The sequence below is a fragment of the Epinephelus moara genome, chromosome 6, assembly GCF_006386435.1.
Source record: "Epinephelus moara isolate mb chromosome 6, YSFRI_EMoa_1.0, whole genome shotgun sequence".
Classification (NCBI taxonomy): Eukaryota; Metazoa; Chordata; class Actinopteri; order Perciformes; family Serranidae; genus Epinephelus; species Epinephelus moara.
This window is the reverse complement of record NC_065511.1, coordinates 35706493-35727376: the sequence shown is the minus strand read 5'-3', so window position 1 is coordinate 35727376 and position 20884 is coordinate 35706493. Positions and strand designations below refer to the sequence as shown.

Genomic DNA, 20884 nt, shown 5'->3' with positions numbered 1-20884 from the left:
GGGGCATAAGCATATACAGCGAGCAGCAGCAGCGACCCACCAAACCGGCACACATGAAGACGAAAGCAGAGGGTTTGGTGGCAACAGAACGCCTGCTGCAGCGAGTGAATGTCGACACTTATGTTCCCGATACAATATTAGAAATGAACTGGAAATGAAGTCTGCCAAAATATATAACCCCTCCATAATTTACAGCCTCTGCCCCGACATCAAGTATTTTATTTTGCTCTTCAGATCATGTCTGATAACCTTGGTGAATATGGAGAAGTTTCTTCTTTCCTAGCAAATGTTATTCTTTCAGACTGCATTAGAAGCCTACCCAAAAAACATTTACCCCCTCTTAAATGTGCATATGATGCCCATCTTTTACATATTTCCGATCATGCCTAATGATGCCGCCCCAATGAGTGGAATTTTGTTCTTGATAACTCAAAACATTGTCAACACTTTTACCTTTATTCAAGGAAGATTACTTTAAATGATGATTCACAAGCTGATAAAAAAAGAAATATTTATAAAATCACATTGCACCAGACTACAGATTGATTTTTCTCTTAAACATAAAAAAGTTGTGTACTTGAGATTTAGAAAAAAAAACAGTTATTAGTTATTATTTCAAGCTGACACATTAAACAGTTGTAATGATGCGTTGCTGATCACACTCTAACATCTTCGTGTTTGGATGAATGCTGAGTTGATTTTAGGCACCAGGACTGGTCATGAGGACTTCCTTCAACAGTGGCTGGTCAGCCTCGTCAGCTCTGCCGCCCTGCTGACACACAACAAAATAAACTTTAATAAGCAACAAGACAGAGTTAAGCCAACTTTATACTTTACCAGTTATACTGTGCACCCACTACAACCAGTAGCATCACTACTGATGTTGGTAGTCCAGCAGGTACTCTAGGAATACTGCTACAAGTACGATTAATCACTGTTTTACTTGGATTGTGACTTTGTGTGTCTCAGTTCGTACCTTTCCCTTCCTCAGCGTGCACACACCCTTGATGCCCAGAAGAGTCATGTTGATGGAGACACACAGCTGCAGAACAGTCAGGATGATCATAGTAATGTCCATGGCCACCACTGTGCGCTGATACAGACAAGAAATGACAAAGAAAGAATTCGAATCATTTAAGAAGGAAAGACAAATCAGATTTCTTCACTCTAAAACTGACAAAATTAAATTACAGTCAAAACTCCACTGAATGTTAAATATAGTTCTAGGAGTCAGACAATATTGAGAGACGAACTAAGTTGTTGTCGATTCGTTGACAATGAGAAAAATACAGCATACAACAAGCATCATCCTTTAAACGCATGCTTACCTGGAAAAAGTGCATGACTGATGTGCAGTTGTCATCATCTTCACGAGATTTGTACCTTTCCCAGTCACACATGCTGGCATCCATGACATCGAAGATGTCTATGGCGTAGAGCACAACGCCAGCAATGGTGATGAGAGATCCGATTATGTTTATCACCACGGAAGAGATCACCTGAGAAGAAAGACCCCATTATTCTTTCCACAGTGCTCCACAACAGTGTACAGTTTTCAACGTGATGCTCGGCCCTGCTTCTGGTAGCAAATCCACTAATACATCTTCATCTCTTTATGCCTGGATCACGGCAACAGCCTCTTTTCTTGCCTCCAGACTCCAGACTGTTCAGAATTCAGCTGCCAGGATTTTAACCAGAACCAACAGACACGATCACATCACTCATCGCTCCCAGTATGTTTTAGAAGAGATTTTAAGATTTTACTGATTACTTTTAAGACTCCTCATGGTCTCTCTCCCAGCTATATCGCCAACCTCTTAGTGCCACACACACCAGGACGTTCTTTGAGGTCCTCAAGCAGAGGGCTTTTGTCTGTTCCACGGGCCCGGCTGAAAACTAAAGGGGACAGAGGCCCGAGGAAATCAGGTCGGCAGAGTCAGTGATCTCTTTAAAGTCTCCTCTTAAAACATGTTTTTACAGAAGAGCCTTTCCTGATTTTACTTGAGTTTTAAGTTCATTTAAACTGTCTTTTATTTCCTCGGTTTTATCAGTTCTTATAAAAATTGTTGTTTTCATGTCGTCTGCTTTAATTATTGACATGTAAAGCACTTTGTAACTCTGTTTTATTATTATTATTATTATTATTATTATTATACAGGGGTTCCCAGCTGGTGGGTCACCATCCAAAAGTGAGTCGTGGGTCCATTCTGAATCACGAACATGTCAAGTTTGTAATAACCACACTTTATTTTTTAGTACAGTGAATTTCCGGCACAGACCTTTTATTTTGAGGAGCTATTTTCCGCCGTAGAGTGAGTGGCTACTGGACAGCTACTTGACAGACAAGGCAAACTAGCTTGATGACATGTCCAAATGCAAGTTTGACGCTGAATGTATAAAACTGCGGTGCTATGGCTCTGTGCTGGGGCCCCTCTGCCTTTCTGAGGGCTACGCAGAAAGCCTCTTCCACATGCCTACATGGACAGCCTAAAGACTTATCTTTTTACCACTGCTTTCTCCTGAAATGCGTTTTTAACTGATGGTTGTTTTATCCTGTCTTAGCCTGTAGTTTTCACTGAATAATACTTTATCCACTATTTTTTTGTTTAATAATTATTATCATTACTTTAATAAATGTTTTTATCATCTTTTTTTCTCTATCACAATGTTTTGATTTTTATGATCAGCACTTTGTGTTGAATTTTATGCATGAATTGTGCTATATGAATAAAGTTATTATTATTTTTATTATTATTACAGTGGCTTTCCATTAAGTCTCTACGTTGCTCCATGTCAATGAGTTCTAGCTGACGTGTGCTGTAGGCATCAGCTGCTTTGTTCATTCACTGAGCCCACAAACTTCTCTTGCTGTCTTGCTTTTATTACTTACATTTACACAACACAATGCTCGTCAAGCAGAGTAAGGTAGCTTAATCACACTGATTACTGCCTCACTATCTTTCTCCCTGACGCCATGAGTGCCTCCCCAGGCATGCAACACATGTGGCTGCATTTCCCTGTCCATCTAAACAAGGTGACTGCCACATAGTGTTCACCAGTGGTAATACAGGAAAACAAAAGCCAACACAAGGAAAATTGTCTCTTATACACTTATTAATAATGATTGAATTGAATCACTGCAGTGGTCCAAGAAGGCAGAACGTAAGTGACCGGGGTGCTTATTCAAAAATGAGACCAGCATGTTAAATTCCCATCACCCACAACATAAAGGGGAGCACATCTGAAAAGGCTTTTAGGCTTTACTTACCAGGCACCGAGAGGGGAACTGGCCGGCAAGAATGGACATGATTCCGGCTAAGATGAACTGGAGAGAGCACAGCACATTATTTTTTTTTATACCAAAGAAAAAGAAAACAAAAAACTATTAATTATTTCTTATAAAACAATGTTATTCCCGAGAAAAAAGCAGATGAAATCCTCCAGAAAAAGTTCTGGTGATTTTGTCGGTTTGGTGAAACAGGAAAATCCCTGTTTGAGCCACTGTGCTCTATAGAGTGCCCCAGCAATGAGTCCTTTAACCTGGAAATGAGTGAGCATCTCTCCACTCGCTCATCTCGACGTCTGAAATAAGGTCTGTGATTAACACAAGCTTAAGAGACTTTCACGTTTTTCTTCTACCACATAAAATACGTCCGTAAATACCCCAAACTCATGAATTATGAAGCTTTTATGTGTCTTAAAAAAGGCGGTTGCTAACAAGTGGCTAAATGAGACTACATAACATCATCACGCTGAACACAGCCTTACGGTCGTGCTGTTGGGGCGACGTCAAGTCATGTGACCGTAGTGTAGTTTGTTTATAGCCTAGCATTAGCTTTTAACTTCTGGAGATTGCATTTAGGTTTCAAATATTATAAAAGTGGGGTTCCTTTGAGAAGATAATTTTACTGAGAAACAAAACGAAAAGTCTCATAAATGTTTGTTTATCACAGAGCTTATTTTCTGCAACGAGCCAAAAGGGAACAAGGGCAACACTAACTTCCATGTCGGCCAGCAGACAAATGTCATCCCTGGAGCACTCGTGACATTAAACAAAAAATACACATGCTCTCATGTTATTGTTAATCCAGCAAAATTAGCTTACCATACCACCCAGCCAGTACGCAGCTCCCAAATAGGCAAAATCATCAGGATGGAGGCTTGTTCGTCCTGGCCCGAGTAGGATGTTGAACAGCCCCACCATGATCTGTATGGTCTGTAAAAGATTCAAAACTGTTAGAGCTCACTGTTTTATACTTGGACAACATAACATATTGGGACCATCACTTCACACTGCACATTAATAAACACATTTTAATCTCTCACCCCGAGAGCAACGGCCACACTGGTCTGCATCAGCCCCTTTTTCACTGAGCAGCACATTGGACTGTAGCAGAGAGACTTCATGATTTGACACAGCGGTGGTAACATGCTCTTCTCATCAGCCGCCACAGTGATCACAGTCACCCCCTTGTCTTTGACAACAGTGAAGGACATCTCTCACACCTGCAACATGACGAGGAGATTTGGAGATTATGTGGATGGATGACAGGAAAGATGCAGTAGTTATTAATCACGCTGGGAAAATTGCAGTGTTACAGCAGCCAAGTTGCACATCGGTGTCACAAAAACAAACAACATAAGGACACTCAAATAGGCGGGTCTAAGATTAAAGGAGCAACATTTTTACCAGAAACTGAGAAGAACTTTAAATTCACCTGAGAATGTAGCTCTTGAGTCTCTATCTGATGATATAGTTTCTCTGGATGGCATTGCTCTGGCTTCTAGCACAACCATAAGAATCCTCTGAGTCATATTTGACCAAGATTTGTCTCTTAACTCCCATTTAAAACAAACTTCCAAACTGCGTTCTTTCATCTGCGTAATATTGCAAAAATTAGGCCTATCCTATCCCAAAAAGATGCAGTCTTTAAAAACTCTCCAGCTAATTCAGAATGCAGCAGCACGTGTACTAACAGGAACTAAGAAACGAGATCATATTTCTCCTGTTTTAGCTTCTCTGCACTGGCTCCCTGTAAAATCCAGAATTGAATTTAAAATCCTACTGTTAACTTATAAAGCTCTAAATGGTCAAGCTCCATCATATCTTAGAGAGCTCATAGTGCCATATTATCCCACCAGAACACTGCACTCTGAGAACGCAGGGTTACTCGTGGTCCCTAAAGTCTCCAAAAGTAGATCAGGAGCCGGAGCCTTCAGCTATCAGGCTCCTCTCCTGTGGAATCATCTTCCTGTTACAGTCCGGGAGGCAGACACCGTCTCCACATTTAAGACTAGACTTAAGACTTTCCTCTTTGATAAAGCTTATAGTTAGGGCTGGCTCAGGCTTGCCCTGTACCAGCCCCTAGTTAGGCTGACTTAGGCCTACACACCGAGCACCTTCTCTCCCTCCCTTTTCCTTAGTTTCTAAAAAGTTGGTTCTTCTTCAGTTGACGTCCTATTACTGCATCTCGCGAACTCAGCTTCTTCTCCGGAGCCTTTGTGCTCCACTGTCCCCGTGGTTATGCTGCTGCTGTGGTCCTGCCTAATGCCTACTGCTGCTGTTATCATTAGTCATACTTCTACTGTTATTATACACATATGATTATTACTGTCACATACATATACTATCTCTCTCTCTGTCTCATTGTGTCATACGGATTACTGTTAATTTATCATGTTGATCTATTCTGTACGACATCTATTGCACATCTGTCCGTCCTGGAAGAGGGATTCCTCCTCAGTTGCTCTTCCTGAGGTTTCTACCATTTTGTTTTTCCTGTTAAAGGGTTTTTTGGGGAGTTTTTCATTATCCACTGCGAGGGTACAATTACAGAGGGATGTCGTATGCTGTAAAGCCCTCTTGTGATTTGTGATATTGGGCTTTATAAACAAAATTGAATTGGGCGTCAGTGGCTTGGTGGTGGAGCAGGCGCCCCATGTGCAGGGCTGTTGCCGCAGCGGCCCGGTTTGACTCCGGCCTGTGGCCCTTTGCTGCATGTCTCTCCCTCTCTCTCCCCCTTTCACACTTGACTGTCCTGTCAATTAAAGGCAAAACATGCCCTAAAAAATATCTTCAAATAAATAAATAAAATTGAATTGAAAAAGTCAGAAACCAGTGAAGTATCTTAGCCCAAACATGCACACATGCAATCATATAAATGTGTTTTTAAGCTGTAAAATGTCATTAGAGGTGCAACAATGAATCAATTAGCTGTATAATTAAACTAATTGAAAATATTTTTTATAACTGAATGTTTAAATCATTTTTAAACCAAAAATGGCAAAAACATTCTCATTCTGACTGCCAAAATATAATGATTTGTTAGTTCTCTGTTTCCTATCATTATAAACTAAATATTTGGGGTTTTGGACAGCTGGTCAAACAAAACACAACATGAGATGATGTCATTTGGGGCTTTGGAGAAGTTTAATGACATTTCTTTTATTGTTTTCCTACATTTTTTTAAACCAATCATTAATCCATTAATCAAGAAAATAATCAGCAGATTACTGCGGCAGTAGCTCAGTCCATATGGACTTGGGTTGGGAACCGGAGGGTCGCCTGTTTGAGTCCCCGTCCGGACCAAATATGGAGCGTGGACTGGTAGCTGGAGAGGTGCCAGTTCACCTCCTGGGCACTGCCGAGGTGCCCCTGAGCAAGGCACCAAACCCTCCAACCGCTCAGAGCGCCTGTCATGGGCAGCCCACTCTGACATCTCTCCACTTAGTGCATGTATAGGTCCAGTTTGTGCATGTGTGTGTCTTTCGGACCTGTGTGTAATTGACAACAGAGTGAAAAATTGAATTTCCCCTCAGGGGGATTAATAAAGTATAAAAAATAAAAAATAAATAAAAAATAAATAAAAAATAAAAAATAAAAACATAATGAAAATCATCGTCATTTGGAGCTCCATATTATTTATATTGTTCCTTACAAATGCCAGTGAATATGTTCTGGCTGCCAAAGCAGAACATGTCTGGTTTCAGTTTCAGTGAGCAGCTGGGATTACTGGAAATGAAAACCAGTGAAATGTGATGACGCACTGAGGAGTTTCACATCAACCGGCATTTATTCGAGGTTTAAGGTCACAGCTTTGACTTTATTTTAAAATCAGATTGGTGCAGGCTCACCAACAGGTTGTGATATTTGAGGTATTGATAGCCTATTTGTGATATTTCTCATCTGAGTCTCCCAGAAAATGACGATGCATTTCCTTATTTATTGTTGACATCATCTCTCTTTCTCTCCCAGACTGACAAACATGATTACCATCAACCAAACATCCACACCGACCTGTTCAGAGCTCAGTAAACAGCTTGTCTCACTATAGAGTTCACATTATTATTAATTTTACGTGCAGTGAACTCACCTGGCTTTTTGTCTAGAGACTCCTGTAACTGCGACAGGCAGACTGGCTACTCGGAGGCGCGGGATACTTCCTGTCGCTGATTCCTTCAAAATAAAAGCGTTTAAATTACCTACTCTACATAATTAGCAGCCGCAGAATAATTGGTTAGATTATTCATTTGAGTAAAAGTAGCAACAGTTAACATTATTCTCATGAGTTCAAGGTCTTAATGACTAGTTTTAAGTCTGCTTTAATGCAATATGATATTCATTTTTTTAATTATGGTTTCATTTAGAGTAAAAGAGACGGTGAATTGTCAGTCAGGATGAACTGCACCTCTCCTGGAAAGTGGACAAGAGCAGGCATATGGTGTCCATTTAGGACATCCTCAGGCACCGGAGTTAGATGAAAAAGTATCAGGTCTCAGGAAAACCTCTGTCAGACTTCAGATGAAACTACCTCAGACAAAACGGCCTCAGGTCTCTTACGAAATGGCCTCAGAAAAAAAGGTCTCAGACAAAAGGGTTTTAGGAAAAAAAGGTCTCAGACTAAACGACCTCAGGTCTCGGACAAAACGGCCTCAGGTCTCAGATGAAACAGCCTCAGGTCTTTAACGAAACGGCCTCAAGTCTCAGACCAAATGGCCACAGAAAAAAAGGTCTCAGACAAAAGGGTTTTAGAAAAAAAGGTCTCAGACGAAAGGGTTTTAGAAAAAAAGGTCTCAGACCAAACGGCCTCAGGTCTCAGATGAAACAGCCTCAGAAAAAAAAGATCTCAGACTAAATGGCCTCAGGTCACAGACGGTAGGGCCTCAGGAATAAAAGGTCTCAGACCAAACAGCCGCAGGTCTCAGACAATACAGCCTCAGTCTCATAATAAATGGCTCATTTATTTATTGATCTATCAGCAGGGAATATATGAAACATCATCAAAGCTGTTAACCCATTAATCCTTCTGCAAACATGAGCTAGCTAACGCCCAATCACTGTGTGGCACTTGTAACAGTGAGGTGAACTAGTTAGCTAACATTTACATACTATTGAAAAATACTGGCCAGTTAGCTGTATCATTATCATCATCATTATTATTATTATTATTATTATTATTATTACTATTATTATTGTTATTATTATCATTATTATTTCGAGTGTACCAATATACTTGTGAGTCAGAGTGGATTGTTCTGTAACTTTCTGAGCAAGAGACTTTGACATACCGTCCACCTTAGAAAGGTGAGGCTAACAAACATTACCAAGCTGCAACGACTGTTGAGTTAGCAGCTCATGTGCAGTGCAAACAAGAGAAGACCCAAAAGTTCTCAGAAAACTGTCTCAGGTGCAACTCAGTCTTGTACAGTATATGCTGCTGCTCAGTGTGTTTAAGGATGTGGAAAACTACCAAAAACGTTCTAATACAAATTGTGGTGCTTCAAATGGCCAATAAACTAATATCTTTAAAATCTTTACTTTCAGTTACCCCTTGTGGTATCTATGCATACAGTTTTTAGTGTAATCTGCTGACGGTTTAAGATATCTAGCCTCCCGAAAATAACTCAAGTGTCTCTTTTGACTGTTTTCACCATTTCATGTTTTTTTATTCAAGTTTCCTTTAAAAAAAATAATTCATAAGCAGATAGAAAAAAAACTTAAACACATGCATCAGCTGGAAAAAAGTGTCCCTGTGATATGAAGCAGTTTTGATTACTTTGAGCAAGTGTGTGTAAAAGCACAAATATTACATCGACTCAGAGTCATGCTTCCACGTGTTAAGCTGAGTTGATTTTAAGCACCAGGACTGGTCAGGAGGATTTCCTTCAACTGTGGCTGCTGATCTTCAACATCTTTGCCACCCTGTTGGCACAGAAAATAAAATAAACTTTCATAAGACTGAAAATATTAAATACTGCAGCAGAAATGCAGCTACGTTTATCCTTACTGCTACAGCTATTGCGTCCCTGTTATTACTGCTCATACTTCGCTTCAACATTCTGAATATAGCACCCAGCTGTCCTCTAATTCATGCGGACTGTACAGTTTTGATTTCGTCTTTTTGGTTCGTACCTCTTCCTTCTTCATCTCAGCAGTCAAAGCCGTGATGGCCAGACCAGCAAAGCTGATGCAGACAAACAGCTGAAGAACAGCGAGGATGATCATAGTGGCGTCCTTGACTGTCACCAGATTCTGAAATAAAAGAGACAGAAGTGATTCAATTTTATTCCAAGACAATTTCACTTTAAAGTGTCAGTAATGATTTTTGTCATTGTCAACCAATTGTAACAACTGGTGAACCAAGTGATGGTGGACTGAAACGCACAACTCTAGAGACAGTTATGGTAAAATAACACAGTCTTTACTGGTCAAAAGGGAGGTCTGGTATACAGAGAGACAATCAGTGAAGGCAAACAGATCCAAGAGGGATCTCACTCGGAAGTTGTCGAAATCCGGCGCTTGGGCAGTGACTGCAGCGTCAGAAACCAACAAGAAAGCATCCTTTAACATCTGCATGATACACATCCAGTTGCTGTTATAGTTCAACAGTGCTCAGCAGCGTCAGGGGGAAACGCAGTGGGACAAGGACGAAAGTTAAGGTGGCGAAAGTCCGAGTGGGGTGGGTGGGTCCAACAAACACAGACTTTCACCCAAGAGACTGGTGTTCATGTCCCATAAGATTAACTTGTTTCTTTTATCCTAAACCTAACCACGTGTTTGTTGTAGAGGGGAAAGAAATGTCACTTTGCGTTGTTGTACTTACGAAGTGCATTAATTTTTAAAGAGACTGTATGTAAACCGTAAATTTCCTGTGAAGACAAAAGTGTATCTTGAAAGAAGACAATGCATGCAACAGGCAGAACTTGACACGGCATCCCAGAACGTCCACAACCAACGCACCCAGGGTACCTTGCATGTCAGATGTGAAAGTCCATGACCAAATGTCAATATGTGACGAGGTCGCAGTGAGAATGTGTTGAAAAACTAAGAAAGGGACAAAGGGAAACAAAAGGCTGAAACGCTACACACACACAAGGACCTAAGACGAACTAGCACTGAGAGAAAACAGGACACACACTAAATACTCTGGTGAAGGGAAGGATAACGAGACACAGGTGAGGCTAAACAGGGCGGGACAGACAATCAGACACAGGTGAAGTCATCAGAAGGGAAGGAAAACACACAGGGGCAGGAAGTGAAGTGATCTGAAATGAGTGGAGATGTGAGTTTCAAAGTAAAACCCGGTTTCTGAAGCTGTAAGTTACTGCCCAAGCGCAGGATTTCAATGACTTCTGAGTGAGACCAGGCTCGCCTACATAGAGGGAAAGAGGGTGAAATAGTGATGTGACGTTCGCGAACGAGCCGAGTCTTTGAACCGGCTCTTTAGCGTGAACGAGCCAGTTCCTAATTCACGTTGTGTTGATGACCCCCCCTCGGTTAGAAACAAATGGTAGGAAGCTAACCCACTATCTGCCAGCACTTGCTTGTATTGGCAGGCTTGTTGTTTATAAAGGGTGTTACTATGGCTACACCAAACTTTATATGTGCAGGGTCTATTCTGGGTCCACGTTACAATATCCAGATCACGTGATGCGATAAATCAACAATGCGATTCGTCGTTGAACCCACTAACACCCGCCCTCCACACACACACACACACAGAGCAATAAAAAAAACAACCAAAAAATGAACGAACGAAGTGCATCTTTGAACCGGCTCTTCAAAGTGAACGAGAGCCAAAGAACCGGCTCTCACAAGTGAACGAGAAATCCTATTACTAGGGTGAAAGACTCAGCAGAGTAGCCACTGATTTTGATTAATCTGAGCAGCCTGCATGTGAGTGAAATACAATACAATATCATATATCTGAATATGTTTGTGGCTTTTTCCCTGATGGTCTCAATAAGTTACTAAATTTGTCGCTAGTTGCTTTAAGAAATAAAGTCGCTAAGAGGCTCTGAAAAGTCGCTAAATCTAGCAAGACACTCACCAAGAACATATTTATGTCTTCAGTAGCATCCAATGAGCCACAGACAGAGTAGAGAGACGGAGTACCACTTTGTTTGTTTTGTTTGTTTCACTGGGTTTGTTGACAAAGAGAAAAATATATTGTAAAAAAAAATGAAACCAGCTGTATCCTTTCAAAGTATGCTTACCCGTGCAATGGGCCCGTCATATCTGCAGTAGCGGTAATTACCATCAAAACACATGTTGTAGGAAGAGGCATCTGTCAAATCTGTGGCATAGAGCCCGATGGCAGTAAGAGCAAAGATAGATCCGACGATGTTCATCAACACAGCAAAGCCTACCTGAGAGGAAAGACCTCATTATTCTTTTGACATTGCTCCACCACAGTGTGCGTTTTATTTCACATATGTAACACGTAACATCGCTGGCTTTATCAATCTGTTAAAGGGATAGTTTGGATTTCTTCAAGTGGGGTGACTTATCCATAGTCAGTGTATTACCCACAGTAGATGGCAGTCGGCACGCTCCTAGTTTGGAGAAGCAGGCAGAAGTACCACCACAGAACCAAAACATTAAAAATGCCTTCCTAAAAAATCATTATCAGTCGAAGTGGCCTTTATATTGAGAATATTTTCACCGCTTTTCCTGGCCGTCAGACAGCCCTTTCCTTTGGTGCTACATTTTCTCAACTTCTCATAACTTTGGTGTTCCTGTATGCCATGCACTGTATTACGCCGCAGGTCAGCTGTTTGGGTCAGAAAGTGCTGTTGCATGATCATACTAAAACTTTTCTAAAGATTTCTGAATGAATGCAGCGTGCTTGTGTTTTTCTGGACTGCTCAAGCAAAGAAATGAGAGAACAACAAGAACCATCGCACCCAGGGTACCTTTCAGTTCAGAGTGAGAATGTGTTGATTACGTAGCTTATGGGGTGGTACTCCTGTCTGCTTCTCCAAACTGCGGCACACTGACATCTACCGTATGTAATACACTGACTATGGACAGGGATGGGCAGTATTTCTATTACTTGTATTTAAAATAAGTATTTCAATTACATTTGAGTATTTTGTAATTTGTATTTGATAAGGCCGATAAAAAGCAAATGTAATTTGTAACAAAATACTTTTGAGTGGAGTAATTTTGTATTTAAAATACTCAAAATATCAAAAATCAAAAAACAAAAATAATAGGCTACACATGCTTATAATATCGGATGTAACAATATTTTTTACTTTTTTTTAATACAGCTATATATATTTATCTATATGTTTTTTTAAACTTGGGCCATTCAATGTGCCTTTCAATGACCTAGTGGTCTGTTTTACTGGACTGTGCATAACATAGGAAATTGTATGTTGTTGTGGTTGATGCTTGGGATGAGTATGCTACAAATGAATTGCCTCACGTGGGATCAATAAAGTTGTCTGAATCTAAATCTGAATCAATAAATAATATTTTAGGGTAGCCTACATGTCCCTAGCTTTTTTTTCTCTTTTTCATTTGAAAAAAGTTGAACACAGGGCTCCAAATGCTCCAAGTTAGACAGCAAACAAGTGAACTTGCTACAGTAGCTACAGTATCTTGCTGCTGTTTAGCCAGACTGTTGGTGGACAGTTCACAGCACAGCTAGACTAGACTTGCCAGGCATGCTGCTCACGTGGATGGACCCACACTACCAGTAGACTACCTTGCTGCTCACGTCTTCCAAGTTCAACAGATTGTCTGTCAAGGTGAATATTTTATCTGAGTGTGACAGATGTCAACTGGCTTGATGTATGATTTATGTCTGGGTCTGGCTACATAGCCTATTGTATAACAATAAACATGGTGATGATAGTTATAATATCAAGCTAGCAATAGCCCAAACCTGAATACTCTGCTATACCAAATTGTGAGAAAACAAGCGCAAATTTGTAATAGCTGCGACCAAATTTGCTACTATCACACCATTAATAGATGAATCATGGTTGTTCTTTCTGGCATAGTTACTCGTGGTCTCTAATTGCAGCATGTAAATTTTGAGCATTTTTGGTCAAGGACTTTTTGAGTTATTCAGGAAAAGCTTTGTGGACCGACCGACCGACCGAATGACCTATAGAGCTGCGGGTCGCTGCTAAAAAGAAAAAGAAAAAAGTATTTTCTGTATTTGAAAATACAAAATACATGTATTTCATTTTGATACATTTATTTGAGGGGTATTTTGTATTTTGTATCAAAATACATTTTGATGTATTTTTGCCCATCTCTGACTATGGATACATACCTCACACAACCCCACTTAAAAAAATTCTAACTATCCCTTTAAAATGATGCCTTTTTCGTCATTCAGATGCAGGTGTCTTTAACATAGTAACAAATGAGATTATTGATACAAAACATCAGAAAATAAAATGTGATAATAAAATGCATTACAGATAAAGCTACCTATAATAGCTCCACCGGCTGCAACATGTAAAATCAGTGATCATAATTCATTAATATTATATATATGATTCTGGAGTCAGCCATTCTGCATCATGACTACCTTTGGTACTTTTGGTAAACATTGGTGCTCATACTTTTGTACTTTTACTTAAAGGAGCAATAAGCGGAAATTCATCATTTCTAGACTGAAGGAATTAAAAAATCGCTATGTGAAGAACTAGAGGTGTAATTTCATCTGGAGTATAGCATGACATCACACACCCTCTGTCTGTGTTGATCTCCAGCCCCTTGTTTACAAGCCGGTCCAGCTGCGCGTTCATGTACGTTCATGTGAATTGCCGCCTCCTCCTCCTCCTCCTCCTATAAAAGGCTACAGCCAGTGAGCAATGGCAGCACATATTTTCGAAGCGAAATGGCGGAGAGCGGAACGAAGCGTTCACCTGAAGACGACCAGGATCTGACATTACCTCGAAAGAAACAACGGTCGTTGGCGAAGAAGTTGTCGGATAAAGAAAGGGACAGAACTCGGATTAACATTGGCCTTGCATTTCCAAGGTGGAGAGCACTGCGAGGGCTAAAGGGGCTACAATCTGACTCAGAGCTAGCTCTTCTTCTCCTGGACAGGTACAACATAAAGTCAAATGTCTGTTGTGTTCAATTAGTGTTACAGTAACGTTAGGCACGTCGCTATGTCGATTCAATTAAAATTAAGGTTACAGTCGTAGCATGGGTTAATGTCCAGAGCTTGAGTTATTAGTGGCTCTGTCCCAGCAATGGGTCAGGCGTTACGGTTGTGTTAGGTGAGTAGCCCGGCAGCCCAGCTAACATTTGCAATTAGCATCGTAAAATGTAGCCAGGCTAAAACATCGGTCTCACTCACGGAGAAGAGTAGGAACGTTAGCGTTAGCTCCCGGTGTTAGCACTAGCCGGGATCCGGTGATGGAGTGCACAACAGCAAACCTAGCGGTGAAACGATTTCGCTTTTTGCCCCTTTAAGTAAAATTTTAAGTGCAGGACTTTTACTTCCTTTCCAGGGTGCTTTATTCAGACATGGGTTTTACTTACCAAACAAAGAGAGGGGTTCCGCCCGGCAACAAGGGTCATGATTCCAGTGATGATGAACTGAAGAGAGGACAGCAGACAGCTCAGAGACATTAACAATACTGTGTTTCAATTGTTTTTTTGTTTTTTTGTTATCAGCTTTTTCCATTGGCTCTATAGTGATGTCTAATAAAAAAACAGTGCTCCTATGGCAGCATTAACACAACAATATATTACTTTACCACAGCACCCAGCCAGTACGCAGCACCTAAGTCAGTCAGATCCCGAGGATGCATGAATGTTTGTCCTGGCCCGAGTCCGATGTTGAACAGGCCCACCATGATCTGTATGGTCTGTCAAAGATTCAGAGCTGTTAAATCTCATTGTCTTATACTTGAACAACTTAACATCTTGAGACCGTCACTAAAAACTTCACATGAACAAATGCATTTTAATCTCTCACCCCGAGAGCTGCAGTCACACTGGTCTGCATCAGCCCCTTTTTCACTGAGCAGCATGATGGACCGAAGCAAAGAGTCTTCAGGATTTGACACAGCAGTGGTAACGAGCTCTTCCTGTCATTCGCCACAGTGATCACAGTCACTCCATTGTCTCTGACGACAGTGACGGGCATCTCTCACACCTGCAACATGACGAGGAGATTTTGAGATGGAAGGTTGGATAGATACAGAACTGAATCCCACTGTAAACCAGCAGTGTCACAGCAGCCAAGTGAACTAAAACTAAAACTAGGGCAGTAATCTGACTGTAAATATACACAGTGCTAGTAATATTCTGTATTCTGTTACCTTGTATTGATCCAGCACGGTGCAGCAACACACGTACGTGGAACAAAGGGTAAATGTGTCTGACTACGAACCTGCAACAGTAAACAGTAAGTCACTTTTCAAGTTGAATTTACTGAAGGTTCAGATTTTAAAAAAGATCATTACGATGGAGCACCTAATGATGCATGAGTCACACACACACACACACACACAAGTGATGGCGAACTGAGTTTGGGGCTTTCCTGGATGACACAAGTCACATTTCAATGTTGCCTCAGTTGTTTTTGTAGTGACAAAGAAAAAAAGGAGAGCGGCTGAGATTCATGGGAACACAAGTTGAGTTCCCACAATAGTTAAGGTGTGACTCCCCGCTGAACACAACAACTCACTAGACGGGTCAGATAGTCTGTCCAAAGACTTGTCTCAACACAGAGCTCACTGTTATACAGAGAGGAGGGAAAATATTTCAGAATACACGAAGAGAATATCGAGGTAAAACTAAAAAAAAGTGCGGCGTGAATGCTGGAAGCTGAAAAGCTGATACTATGAATTGCTGTCTCATATTTGTATAAATAAGGTGAAGTAGGAATAGTTGGAAAAAGTAGTAATGGATTAAATTAGTATAAACATCACAAAAATGTTTAATAGTAGGCTATCAATATCAATAATGTAAAAAAAAAAAAAAAAAAAAGTGGAATATTTCATGTTTTTTAAAAAAGCTGGTGTCAAACTGAAATGCTGGCTTTAAAGCAGAATCAGAATCTGGTTTCTTATCAAGTAGGTTTTCACATACAGGAGATTTGCTGTGGTGTATTGATGCAAAACATAAACATAGCACAAGAAAATGAAATAAAAGCAAAACAAATAAAAGCAAGTGTCGCAAAAATCAAAGAACGAAAGAAAATTCTGATTAAAAATATAAAAAAAAAAAGCTATAAAAAATGTGCAATATATCTGAACTGCACCTTTTGTGTAGTTAACCTCTAAAACTACAACCAAATTTGGATCATAAAAAAATAAATATTTTTATTTTACTATTGTTTTTCTGTACTGTAAATGAACCCCCTTGACCACAATTAGTCATAGTATTAATTATTGCTCTTTTTTAATAAATGTCCAGAGAAGTTGTTGCATCATATTTTAAAAAACAGATGAATAAGGAAAAACGTTTATTGTAGGCGTTTAACAAAAACTGTCAAAAGTGTTTACAGTCTATAGGTTTATGTCGACAAACCGGTTTTGTCATTTTGATAGAGGGAAGTTCAGTTCCCACAGAAAGTGCTGCACCTCTTTGTGTTTGCCATCTCAACCTCATCCTACAGCCCACACCAAAAACAGGATTTAATTTTAGGGTCTTTAATGTCAAGACAGGATAAACGCATAGAAAGCGTTCAAAATTGTAATTAAATTAAACAATCAAGTTGATCTTTCTTTCCATAACTCTCCTCTCTCTTGCACACTAGGAGCATGATAAACATTAACCAAACATCCATATCACAAAGTTCAGAGCTCAATAAACAGCTTGTCTCATTAAAATGTTCAAATTATTATGAATTATATACTTCAATGTGCAGTGAACTCACCTGGTTGGTGTCTACAGACTCCTCTAACAGAGACAGTGTGGTGTGCTGCAGGTGGGTTCAGGTAGCAGAAACAAAACTCATACTTCCTGTCACTCGTTTGAATTCTCCAAAATAAAAGTGCCATTACTAACGCTACAAAATGAGCAGTGGCAGAAGAAGTAGCTCCTCTATTTGAGTAAAAGAAGCAACACCACAATGTGAGTATATATTGTAACAGTATTTAATTTTAGATGTTTTTCAGTATCAAAACATAAAGGAAGAACAATACTTCCCTCAGATATTGTAGTACAAGCACAAGATTGGAAATCAAAAAAACAACAACACACTTAATGTACTTATATTTACACATAAATAGATATAAACACATATGGCATCTGTGTGGGTTTCATTTTTTTATCTGTAAATATTTTAATCTGGAAAGCACTTTATGCTTAAGCTTGAAAAGTGCTATTTAAAAAAAATCATATTACCGTAAAAATAGCCCGGGCTATTATTTGCTTAAATAACTGAAATCAATGGGCCTATATTTGGGACAGGTCTTTAATTCCTTTAACACAAAACTGTTGCTCAGCAAAGATCGAGAAATGCATCAAATTGTTTATTTAAACAAGTATTAAAATTACTTGTATAAAAATTAGGCTTCAGATAACATATCAATTATGAGTGATTCATTTGATCTCGCTCCACATCAGAGAGAGTTACGGGAATCGAGGATTATGGCCCCCAGTATACTGACACTACATCACTTTATCCTGTTAAAACAATCCTCACAACTTGGATTAATTTTTATGAAAAACCCTTTTGATTATTTTGATCTGAGGACCCTTATGGGCTAAAAAATATCAGTAACTTGCAGGGTGATCGAGGAATGGACACATAATTTGAGGTAGCAAACAACTAGGTTTTATATATCGGAAAACTTCCAGGTGTCTAATTGAGACAGGCATTTGTTTGTCCAAATGTGTAGCTACGCCGGGCTAGTAAAAGGGACTGGTCTTTTGATTGAAATTTTACGCTATTATTATCTAACTTAACTATCATAACACTGAAGCGTCTCTTTGGACAGTTTTCACTATTTCACATGTTTTCATTAAAGCAATTTAGCTTTAAAAGTAATTCACAAGTAGACAGAAACAAAACCTGGACACAGACTGTGTCCCTGTGATATGAGGCAGTTTTGAACAATTTCAGCAAGTGTGTGTAAAAGCACAAATATTTCAACAACTCAGAGTCAAGCTTCCATGTGTTCAGCTGAGTTGCTTTTAAGCACCAGGACTGGTCAGGAGGACTTCCTTCAACTGTGACTGCTGATCTTTAACATCTTTGTCACCCTGTTGGCACAGAAAATAAAATGAACTTTCATCAAGCAAAAACAGGATGAAGTTGAGAATTCTACAATGTGATATTTTACTGAATTAAACACTGCAAATATTAAATACTGCAGCAGAAATGCAGCTGCTTTTATACTACAGCACTGCTACAGCTGTTTTTATTGCTTGCACTACTAATTCTGAATATACCACTTGGCTGTCCTCTAATTCATGTGGACTGTATATTTTGTGCATTGTCGTCATGCTTTGTACCTCTTTCTTCTTCCTTTTGACCAAAGCCTTGATGGCCAGAACAACAAAGCTGATGCAGACACACACCTGGAGAACAGCCAGGACAATCATAGTCAGGTCTATGATTGACAACAAACCCTGACACAGACAGGAAATAAAAAAGACAGAATTTAATATGATTCAAAGACGATGTAAAGTTCACTTTAAGATGTGAGTATTAAAGATCTAGTAAGCAGGATTTAGTGGCATCTTTTGGTGAGGCTGAACAACTGAAACTTCTTCCATGTGCAAAGCCTGTGTAAGCAGTGTCTGGTTTGTCTGCTCTGGGCTACTGTACAACAACATGACAGGCTCCATGAAAGAGGACCGCCTCTGAACTTAGATATAAACAGCTCATTCTGAGGTAACAAAAACACAGTGGGCGTCATTAATGAAATGTTAGTACACCTGTGAGTAGATTTGCACATTAAAAACCTTGGTACTAAACCTACACCAGATTCATGAACGCTGTGGGTAACTCAGATTTATCAAAGGCACGTGTGTACATTCATGAATGCAAATCAGTCTTAAAGCGACAGCGTGCTCCCACTAGTCAGCAGTTAGCATACATCCCCGCCCATGAATAACCAGTGACCGCCACATATGAAGGTGATAATTACTATGGATAGGTGCATCCTGTCGAGCTGTGAACATGAAGCAAATAAAGAAAGATGCTGAGATTGAAGTTATTTTACATTTTATTTTCTTCTGTTAAGGCCTTTTTTCATCTGAAATTGTTGCTTAAAGTCTAAAAATAAAAATGACCTCACGTTGTGTCAATCATGTTTGCACACTGAGTCCAAAACCTTCCGTGCGTCATTAGATTTTTCGGAACAGGTTGGATTTTCTGTGTTTTTCGCATCCGTCTCACCCTTTAGAGACTTTTGACTAAAAATCAGTGAAGAAAATGTGGCGGCAGGACACAGCTGCGACAAGACAGAGGAACAGGGTGCACAGAATCATTTCGTAACTCAGACAGCTACTTTCAACAGGTCAGATAGTAATATTCAGGTGGATGATGATGAAGAGGAGGAGGATGTGGACTGCACACAGAAGGTGAAGGACAGCTCTGCGCCTTCATGCAGCTGCGGTGCCAAATGAAAGACAGGGAGGGAGTGGTGACAGCCTGATAGGTAACTCCAGAGAAGAGAGGCAAAGGAGGAAATGTGTCTTTTCAATTTGCTTAATATTGCAACAACGACTAGAACAATAAAATACAGCGGAATCAGTGCCCAGGGTGTCTGTACGTAATGATTTATTTCAGATGAAGGGTTAAAAAAACAAATTGGAAAAAAACTGATTCAAGTGTGCAAAGGCCTTTAGTAATGGTGTGACAGGGACAGGTAAATCAAGGGCCTGAAAGGAGGTAACAGGTGCTGTTAACTCCGGTTCCTCTGTTGTAAGAACCATCCAAAAAGTTAAATGAAAATTGTTCGATATGAAACTTGATGCAAAAAATACGCATAAGTACACACAAAAAACACAACAGCTACAGGAGGCTCTTCCCACTCACAGTCTCTGCTGCAGACGAGCGCATTGCTTGCATCATACGTCATTCGTCACATCATACGCATAATACGTAATTTTAATTAGATTGATTGATAATAACAAAAACTAGTCCATACCCATTGAGTGCACAGTTGCCCATGTACAGTTTCACATGGTGTGTGTTTGGGATACAGGTCATAGGAAATTGCAGATTAAATAGTCAACTGAACCCATTAAGAAGAGCAATGTATTCAGACAGAGTCTTTGTGAATTTGATAGTATGAGTTGCTTTATTGAAAGTACAGTAGATTGACCACGTCAGTGAGTAGAAAAACGTGAGACAGACAGAATGACTGACTGACAGAATGACACACTGACAGTTTCCATGATTATGTACAGCATACCATACCATGACTTAGTCATACCAAAAATTAGAAAAAAACAACAACGTTTGGCCAAAGGGGAAGCCACAGCGATCAGTCGCATTTAAGCCGTTTTTAAGCATTTTTCTGTTGTTATAGCGCCACCCAGTTGCCAGTTAGAGTTAAATTTCTCCAGTCACCTTGAGGTGTCCTGTTCTACATATCTACCAAGTTTAGTAAAAATCCATATGGTGGTTAGGCCTAGACAAGGCCGTAACTACCATTCGCC

General features: G+C 39.9%; 3 protein-coding genes across 7 annotated transcripts in view; all 3 read right to left on the bottom strand.

Moving 5' to 3' along the window:
• Positions 1–435: 435 nt before the first annotated feature.
• Positions 436–7451, bottom strand: LOC126391289 (high affinity immunoglobulin epsilon receptor subunit beta-like). Of its 2 annotated transcripts, none has more exons than XM_050045943.1 (7): positions 7374–7451; positions 4327–4506; positions 4106–4216; positions 3269–3325; positions 1329–1499; positions 977–1093; positions 436–772 (listed from the first exon to the last, which is right to left on the bottom strand). In XM_050045943.1, the coding sequence occupies exons 2-7, from the start codon at positions 4495–4497 to the stop codon at positions 701–703; spliced, it is 699 nt and encodes a 232-aa protein (XP_049901900.1). In that variant the 5' UTR covers positions 4498–4506; positions 7374–7451; the 3' UTR covers positions 436–700. The 2 variants fall into 2 exon arrangements, with proteins under 2 accessions (XP_049901900.1, XP_049901901.1); XM_050045944.1 differs by having other exon boundaries at positions 436–769.
• Positions 7452–8915: 1464 nt separating this feature from the next.
• LOC126391295 (uncharacterized) lies at positions 8916–17295 on the bottom strand. 4 transcript variants are annotated; one of them, XM_050045953.1, is made up of 8 exons: positions 17145–17295; positions 15583–15653; positions 15237–15416; positions 15016–15126; positions 14798–14854; positions 11497–11649; positions 9413–9532; positions 8916–9202 (listed from the first exon to the last, which is right to left on the bottom strand). In XM_050045953.1, the coding sequence occupies exons 3-8, from the start codon at positions 15405–15407 to the stop codon at positions 9134–9136; spliced, it is 681 nt and encodes a 226-aa protein (XP_049901910.1). In that variant the 5' UTR covers positions 15408–15416; positions 15583–15653; positions 17145–17295; the 3' UTR covers positions 8916–9133. The 4 variants fall into 4 exon arrangements, with proteins under 4 accessions (XP_049901910.1, XP_049901913.1, XP_049901912.1 ...); XM_050045956.1 differs by lacking the exon at positions 11497–11649; XM_050045955.1 differs by lacking the exon at positions 15583–15653.
• A 136-nt stretch (positions 17296–17431) lies between these two features.
• LOC126391291 (uncharacterized) overlaps positions 17432–20884 on the bottom strand; it is an 8550-nt gene continuing 5097 nt past the window's right edge. Inside the window, exons 7-8 of the mRNA XM_050045945.1 lie at positions 18728–18844; positions 17432–18475 (exon numbers count right to left, since the gene is read on the bottom strand). Coding sequence (XP_049901902.1) covers positions 18407–18475; positions 18728–18844 — 186 coding nt within the window. The 3' untranslated portion in view covers positions 17432–18406. The remainder of the gene's footprint in view (positions 18476–18727; positions 18845–20884) is intronic.

Coding starts and splice junctions, on each gene's coding strand:
- LOC126391289 (XM_050045943.1), bottom strand. CDS start 4,497: ATGTCCTTCACTGTTGTCAAAGACAAGGGGGTGACTGTGATCACTGTG. Junction 1,094..1,328: donor CAGTCATGCACTTTTTCCAG/GTAAGCATGCGT, acceptor TGTCTGTATCAG/CGCACAGTGGTGGCCATGGA. Junction 773..976: donor GCACGCTGAGGAAGGGAAAG/GTACGAACTGAG, acceptor GTTGTGTGTCAG/CAGGGCGGCAGAGCTGACGA.
- LOC126391295 (XM_050045953.1), bottom strand. CDS start 15,407: ATGCCCGTCACTGTCGTCAGAGACAATGGAGTGACTGTGATCACTGTG. Junction 11,650..14,797: donor GGAACCCCTCTCTTTGTTTG/GTAAGTAAAACC, acceptor CTTTCCTCTCAG/GTAGGCTTTGCTGTGTTGAT. Junction 9,533..11,496: donor ATGACGGGCCCATTGCACGG/GTAAGCATACTT, acceptor CTTTTATTTCAG/AATCTGGTGACAGTCAAGGA.